Consider the following 8,509-nt stretch of genomic DNA (forward strand, 5'->3'; position numbering starts at 1 on the left):
TTCTGGATATTGGTTAAAACTAGACTTTGATAAATGAGCCTGAGTCATGTATCACTAGATGCCACTATGAACAATGGCATGCTTTATTAATAACTAACAGCGAAGTATTTACATGTATGGACTCGTGCACTCCATAAAAATAACATTTCCTTAGTATGTGCCTGACGCTCTAAATGTCAAGACAGGTTTTAATTGATTACGGTTTTGACTTGCTATCAAACATGTGGCCTCGTCAAGAACATCAGTCTGGAAAACATGCTAGTTCGCCGGAACTGCCAACCAACACTCAGGTGAGAAGTGACTCCCCTTCCCTGAAGTCCCATCTTTCCGCAGACTGCCACCCCAGAGCCCTGACTTTTTTTTTTTTTAAACAACCTTTATTTATTTTAAATACAATTTTCTTTTTTTTTTTTTTGCCACCGTGTGCCACTTGTGGGATCCTAGTTCCCCAACCAGGGATTGAACCCAGGCCCTTGGCAGTGAAAGCTCAGAGTCCAAACCGCTGGACCGCCAGGGAATTCCCCCAAAACCCTGACTTTCTATAGGCTGATGGCTGAAGACTGGAAACATGCTCAAAAAGATGGAGATGCTGGGGCTTCCCTGGTGGCGCAGTGGTTGGGAGTCTGCCTGCCGATTCAGGGGACAGGGGTTCGTGCCCCGGTCCGGGAAGATCCCACATGCCGCGGAGCGGCTGGGCCCGTGAGCCATGGCCGCTGAGCCTGCGCGTCCGGAGCCTGTGCTCCGCAACGGGAGAGGCCACAACAGTGAGAGGCCCGCGTACCGCAAAAAAACAAAACAAAACAAAACAAAACAAGAAAAAGATGGAGATGCTGGCTCTCGCCTGATCATTCAGTCCCAAGTAGTCACTAATTTCTTTGGCGAGTTCTACTTAAAAAAAAAAAAAACCTTTGCGCATTTTCACAGCCTATGGTGCAAAATGATATGGATTTTAGAAGAGAAAGAAATGTGAGGTGGGCTGCTGGAGCTGGCCCACAGGTGAATGACCCTCTGCCAGAAAGAAAGAAATTGGGCCAAGCTTAAAGAAAGCAGGCTGTGGGGAAGCGTTCATTTTAATCATGACATTTAGTCATTCAGTAGATACTTGATGAATGCACTGACTGCTGTGGGGAGACCCAGAGGGAAGTAAGACACAACCCTCTGCTTCTGAGAACAGCACTGCAGTGGGGAGGGGGAAGAGGGAGTGACAAGCACAGGAAAAGCACACAGATAACCATTCCAGGAAGCACCATGTGAAAACTACCTGGGAGATTAAAACCAAACACTAGACTGTAAGTCCCCTGAGGGCAGGGGTACTTGTCTGTCTTGTTCAATGCTGGATGTCGGGGCCTAGAACAGGCTCTGGCACAAAATGGGTGCTCTATAAATATGCATGGAGTGAATAAGACCTCAAAGGTGAAGACAGTACTTCATAGTTTCCAGAAAGATTGCAAAAGGCTACAAATAAATAGTGACCTTAGTTAATCTCCACTTTAACTAAGGGATGCAGATAAGAGTCTGACAGCTTTTCTGTGACCAGTGTCTGTCTATGGGGGTAGACTAAGAGTTTTTTGAGGGCTGGGACATTCTCCTGTATCTCAGTACCCCACTGTCCAGCACCTAGTAGGTCTTCAATCAGCAGCTGAGGAGTTGAACACATGTGTTTTCCAAAAACATATAGTGACCCTTTTGCATTTACTGTCAGAACAATTCACCAATGTGTTACATCTTACATTGCTTTTACATTTTTTAAAAACGTGTGCTGATCTCATCTCTCTATCAAGATTGATAAGCTTCTTGAGAAAAAAAGCCACATCATGAATTGTTTCACATCCATCTCTGTACCTAGCAAAGCACGGAGCACATAGCACTCAGCAAGCAGCTTTTATTAACTCAAGATAGATGAAACCAGCATTGGCTGGAATTGGGAACTTAACCATCCAAAATACAACTTAGTATATACATTCTACTGATTCTCAAATTTTAACATCCTAGGCTCAATGCTAAAACAGAATTTTGTACATATAAAGGTTTTTGACATATTAATGTTAAAGTATTTCTTCTATTACTGGATCTTGCTCCAAAGCCAAGGAAGAAAGACTAAAAGGTACACAGTCACATTCCTTATTTCGGATCAACTCCATAGGGCAGGGGTCAGCAAACTTTTTCTGTAAAGGGCCAAAGAGTAAATATTTTCCACTGTGTGGGCCATATGGTCACTGTCACAACCATTCAACTCTGACACTGTAGTCTGAGAGCAGCTATAAACAATACATAAACAGTCTATGTTCCAGTAAAACTTTATTTACAAAAGCAGACAGTGGGCCAGATTTGGCCCTTTGCCCTTAGTTTGCTGACACTTGTCACAGTCCAATAAACTCTGTCCATGTAATTCATTAGTTCTCACCCTAGTTCTAAAGGGCCTGCTAGGGAGAGAGTAAAGATATTCCTTCTCTTAGCTTAAAATCATTACTAAAAATAAACGATAACTATTATAACAGCATCCATCATTTGCTGAGCTCGCATGTATAGGTTCGAGGCTAGTTGCCAAGACCTCTTCATTATTATTACTAATTCTCTTGGCAAAGTAGAAACCATTAAATCCATTTGACAGATGAAGAAACTGAGGCTTAGAAAAGTTAAAGAAATTCTGCAAGGCTAGTGAGGACACTGAAGAGATCTCAGAAACTTCTAAAAAGAGAAATCAGCTCATGGAAACAGATCAGAGACCCAGTGAGTGGCCACCCACAGGCAGAGCAAGGCCAGTCCAGCACCTCCTGAATTTCAGAATGTGTCTGTGATATGATCAGGTGATCTTCTAAAAACTCCTGCTGATCCAGTTGACAGCATATTTCGATACTAAAACGTAAATCCTTAAGGAGCCTTTTATAATGGCAACACAGCTAAAACCACCATATGGATGAAAGCCAGCCTGATCTGGGGGGACCTGAATTGGCTATATGTTCTAGTAAACTAACCTAAATGCCGCCCTCTCATAGAGAAAAGCTTTCTTTAGGAAGGTCCATGGTAGGGGTCTCAAACTCTAACGAGAACAACGATACTGGTATTAATGATAATAATAATGAGTCAGCCATCACTGGAGACTCTGCTATGTGCCCACCTCAGTTGTAAGCACTTTACATGTATTAACTCCTTTAATCCTTAAAATAATCCTGGGAAGTAGGTACCATATTTCCATTTTACAGATGAGAAAACCGAGGCACAGAGTTTAAAACTCGCCCAAGATCCACACAGCAAGACTGTTTAAAATGTAGAATCCTGGACCCCAATTCCAGAGATTCTAAATAAATTAATTCCAGTAGGGGCTTGTGAATATGGATTTTTAACAATTTTTGACTGGATAGTGAGGCTGGTGATAGTCAAACCACTGTTAGATACCCTGGCTGCATACTAAAATCTGTAGTGCCCAGATATGCTTGATATTGACTCCCTGACATCACTGACTTACTCATCCACACTCGCTGTTGCAGGGGACCAGCAAGCTTTCTTGTAGAATCCAGCCTATGATCCGTCAGGCTGAAATCCAACCTTGTACATCCACCTATTTTTTTTTTTTTTTTTTTTTTTTGTGGTACACGGGCCTCTCACTGTTGTGGCTTTTCCCGTTGCGGAGCACAAGCTCCAGATGCACAGGCTCAGCGTCCTTGGCTCACGGGCCCAGCCGCTCGGCGGCATGTGGGATCTTCCCAGACCGGGGCACGACCCCGTGTCCCCTGCGTTGGCAGGCGGACTCTCAACCACTGCTCCACCAGGGAAGCCCTCTTTTCTATTTATTTAATTTACAGTTATAAAGTAATTTTGCCCATAATAATGTCTCTTGATATTTATAACAATCCCCAGTCAGCTTTACTATTGTTCCCATTTTGCAGATGAAGAAACTGAGGTTCAGAGTGTTTACAGTTATCCAAGGGCAAACAAATAGTAAGCTGTAGAATCAAGATGTGAGTCTCTGGAATGCTTTTCCTCCACACCAGCTGCCAGCACTGTTAAGTATGCGTAGGCAGCAGTGATATAAGCAGGCCAGACATTATCCTAATTACTTAAACTAGTAATAAATTGTTAATGATTATTAATAATGGTATTAAAATGTAACTGTTATTGTCCTATGACACTGGCTAGGATTAACTGAACTTTATAGAATAAGAATGATTCTGCTACCTAAATATCTGGTGACCTTTAGCAAAGCTGACTAGTCATAGTTCAAAAATGTACAAGGAACTGCCCACATTTAGTACACACTTCTGGAATATAATATGATGTATTCAAGCTCTAGTTTCAAGGGTAGGTTTCAGTGGGAAAATAAAGCAACCCTAAAGCTTAAGAAGGCCTAGGTTCTAGCCGGCGACCTTTGACAAGTCACATAAACTCTTCAAGCCTCTGTCTCCATCTATAAAATGGGCATACAAATCCCTGCCTTATCTAGCCTGATACAATTAACGCAAAGATCAATAAGAAAATTTCCCTCCCCCACCAAAAAAAAAAAAAAAAAAAAGTCCTCTGCAGATCATAGCAAACCACACAGGGATGCTATTTCTAATCTCGCACAATGATAATTTCCCTGTTTTTAGAACCGATGTCTTTATATTTCAAGAAATCATAAAAAGACAGAATGATGCTCTTAAGCCAAGAAAGCATACGGAGTCCTGGCTGTCCTTTTGAAATGGATGCTGATGTCAGCTCAATCAAGAAATTATTAACCTCCATTTGGTTACTTTAAATAAACTGTACTGGCTGATTTAAATGTGCTGAACATGTTCTCCAAGGCACAGTGCACGTCACCAGGAAACCTTTCTCTTTCAGTTATGCATTGCAAATGGCAAATGCATCATTCAAAACTATTTAAAATCAATAACAAAATCATTTCGCTGTACATAAACAAGTTAACAGAGTAAGAGAAAACAAAGCAAATGTCTTAATGAGAGGGCCCTGTTGCCCCCTCTAGGTGCCAGCAGTAAATGCTGGTTTCTGCAGGCTCTCCTCCAGAGGAGACTGCTGCTGCTATTCTGCTCATGAATGACTGACTATCTTAGGCCAGGGGGGAAATGACATCACCAGGGTGGAAAACCGATCTGCACTGGGAAACTTTCTACCTGCTTTACATTTGTCGTAATTATTTTGCACAATGTAGCCTGTATTTGCATAATTTTGAGGCGTGTCATTATCTCAATTGAAAATTGTTTTAATATGGCTGAATAATTCACAAGGACATCATCCAAAGTCCTAATGAAATATACAACTATAATCATACAGCTAATTACCAGCCGTGTTAGCATTAAAAAACAAATCATGCATAATATTAGACGATGTATATGCAGCTGAGGAATATAAATAGAGCCACGTCCCTCTCCAAACCCCCTAGAGTTTACTTTTAAATGGCAAGATTAATTTTCTCAGGTATGGCTCATATAGCAGCGACGAAACGCAAAGATCATTAAAATGGTTCGCTTACATTTCCCCATAATGACTAATGTCTTTTAAAAAATCGTGTATTTAAAAATATATCTATTCACTATCATTAGTTCTACCAGATGCAACCTTCAGCTAATATTTCTTTTATTCTTAAATCAGAATTTACTATATAATTACACAACAGAAATTAAAACTGGACCAAGTGGGGTCAATTCGGGGTCTTTAAAAAATATTCCGCTTTCAATTGAAAAAAAAAAAAAAAGAGCGTGGCCACAAAATATCCCATAAAACACTGAATAATTTCCTTCTGGGTTCAGTCAGAAGTCTATTAGGCACCAGCTCTTTTCTGGATATTTAATCCTTCCCTTTTCCAGATCACAGGCCATGTTGAAGTAATAAATTTGAAAAGCAAATAATAAGAAATCAGGAGGGGGAGGGGAAGGCAGACAGCTGCGCAGGAAAGTTGGGTCGGGGGAGGGGGCCGCGCCAAACCTTGGGCGGTGCAAAGAGCTCAACCTGTTGGTAGGCTGCAGGATTTTTCACAGCATTTCCAAACAACACCTTTGTAAAATTGCCGGCAGACGTCGGGAAAGGTGAACATTTAAAACCCATAGCTGGCGGGGAGGGCGGAGGGGAGGGCGTGTGGGTTGGGAGAGGTGTTCGGGGAGGGGGGAGGGGCTTATTTCCGAAGAGGCTGAAACGAGGGCGAACGTTTTGACGAACTCCGGTAATTAACCGGCATAGACCACTGACGGGTAACTCGATCTCGGCCAGAAGGAGTGAACGGGAGGTGCCAAAAGTACAATCAACTCCACCAGACCAAGGAATTCTGGAAGGACTGGCAGGCAGCTTCGAGCTCCGGGATGAGTTAAACGGGGAACCATTCACTTAACAAAAAGGTCCTTACACCTACCTCGACAACTCGAAAGCCTGGCACAGAGCTAGCTGCCCTCAGAAGTCTGAGTTTGATTGCCCTGCTCCCGCTTGGGCAACACAAAGCCTTGACAGGCGGCCGCGCGCCCTCCCGCCCCGCCGCGCCGCAGGCACAGCCTTCCCAAAACAGTTCCCCCGGTAGGTACCAGGGTGCTGAGGTCGGTCAGCTGACGAGGGGAGCCCGCAGAAATGCGGTCACACATGAAATGACAGAGCCGAATAGGGGCGGCCGCCCCGGCGACCGGTGACAGCGGGCTCACCTCGGGCGTCCTGCCGGGAGCGCCGGCGAGCGCCCCCGCGGCCGCCCAGAAACGTGCCGGGGAGGCTCTGTCCCTCTCCACCCTCCCCAGGAGCGCCGTCTGGGCACGGAGGACTCCGGACCCGCAGGGCCAGGGGGTGAGCACACACCCCTCTGCCCTTCCCTCCCCCGTCCGCGTCCCACACATCCCCAAAGATCGCGCTGGAAGGCGTCCACTTTGCGTGGAGTAATTGAAAACTAGAACATCAAATGGCTTGTCCGGGGGGAGGGGGTGGGGACGAGAGATAGTTGTTAATGCTTAACGTGTTTGTGCCGGTTACACGACCGCTTTGAAATCCGCCCGGGCAGATCTGCAAGTTATTTGAATGTATTATTCCAGTACCTGTCATTTATCACTTTATTCAACACGTCTTTGCCAACTCAATAGCTTTTGATCTCACTCTGCCTCCATTTCGTAATTTCCGCCCTCTTAAACATATCAAATACTTAAAAAAAAAAAAGAAAAGAAAAACGGGAACAATATCGAAACCCACCGAAAGAAATCCACCCATCCCCTACCGAGCCAGACGCGAAGGTAAATTTTCAAAAGGCAAAAAATATAAAAAGCATGTGATGTTCAAGCGGCAATAGCAGGATCACTCACACACACACACACACACACACACACACACACATCCTTGAACAAAACCCTTCTCGAACAAGTTATTTGATCTTGACTAAAATCAGCAGTTGGATCTTCTTTGTAAAGCTGACAGCCAAACTCTGACAATGGCAAAATACTCGAGCCCCAGCTAGTGGCGCTACCCCTTTAAAAAAGAAGTCGATCCTGTTCGCCTGCAGAAGTGAATACAGTATTTTCAAGCTTGCCCTGTAATAAGCATTACTACGGGAAAAAATAATAAAGAAAGAAGAGAGGGAGATATAAGTTTACCACCTCGCCATGGTCGCTATTTCTGCCCTGGGGAGTGTCTTCTGGGAGGAAATAAAGTTTAGAGCTGGATAAAAGTTGCCGGCTGGTCCTCTCTTCCCACAACAGCTGGAGCTCCGCTATGCAAATCGGATCCTTTGGCGTACATCTTACAAAGAAAAAGTCGCCAAGGGACAAAATTCTTGGTTTGCCTTCAAGGTGGAATTGAAAAGCCTTGTAGAAAATGTAAGGTCCGTGCAAGCCACACGGTGAGCCGACCCACTGCAGGGGAAAAAAAGCACCAAATAAATAATGTAGCCATCAGAGCACAAACGTCTATTCCCAGACACATTTACACACAGACATCCACACTCTTAATACAGAAGAGCCAACAGATATAAAGCTGGGTGGAAAAAATAATAGAGCCCACACAAATTTTCTGCCTCCCTTAAAAAAAAAAAAAAAAAAAAGACTCCGGGCCCCCCACCTCTCCCTACCTCTCCATCTGAGGCGGTAGAATTACATTATGTATGTATGATCACTGCAGGGATTTTTTTAAACAATAAAAATGATTTGGGGGGATGCAGAGGGTAAAAGTTTGGTGAAAAGTTTGTAGGGGGTGTGGGTGGGTGCAGAGGTGTGGGTGAGCCGGGGGGCTGGGGGGTGCCGGGGGGTGCCGGGATCGGAGGAGCGGAGGAGAGCGAAATACCTGGAGTGAGTTGGGCTCCATCTCGACGTTCTGAATTGATTGAACTCAACATTCTCTCCAAACTTGTTGGCTTGAATGGATTGCATCAGGTCCTGGCAGGGAAAAACATTCTCTGCCTTCAGCCGGCGTAATCTCTCAATATAAAACTAAGCTCTCGCCTCCCCTTCGGCACCAAAATGATTGAAAATGTGTCCTAATATTTCTCTGACGACTCAATTTTCAGCTCCTGTCAAAAATGTGTATGTTTCCTTCCAACCGTGGGTTGATCAAATTC

The 8,509-nt window shown here is 44.1% G+C and overlaps 1 protein-coding gene across 2 annotated transcripts in view; it reads right to left on the bottom strand.

Annotated features, from left to right (window-relative positions):
* The window catches only part of ARID5B (AT-rich interaction domain 5B), a 184,850-nt gene extending 176,586 nt beyond the window's left edge, over positions 1-8,264 (bottom strand). Inside the window, exons 1-2 of one of the 2 annotated variants that reach the window (XM_024765210.1) lie at positions 8,236-8,264; positions 7,554-7,808 (exon numbers count right to left, since the gene is read on the bottom strand). In XM_024765210.1, coding sequence (XP_024620978.1) covers positions 7,554-7,808; positions 8,236-8,256 — 276 coding nt within the window. In that variant the 5' untranslated portion in view covers positions 8,257-8,264. Of the gene's footprint in view, positions 1-6,340; positions 6,441-7,553; positions 7,809-8,235 lie in introns of those variants that run through there. The other variant, XM_024765211.1, reaches the window with a different exon arrangement.
* Between the last annotated feature and the right edge of the window lie 245 nt (positions 8,265-8,509).

The sequence above is a fragment of the Neophocaena asiaeorientalis genome, unplaced genomic scaffold (genome assembly GCF_003031525.2).
Source record: "Neophocaena asiaeorientalis asiaeorientalis breed wild unplaced genomic scaffold, Neophocaena_asiaeorientalis_V1.1 scaffold183, whole genome shotgun sequence".
Lineage (NCBI taxonomy): Eukaryota > Metazoa > Chordata > Mammalia > Artiodactyla > Phocoenidae > Neophocaena > Neophocaena asiaeorientalis.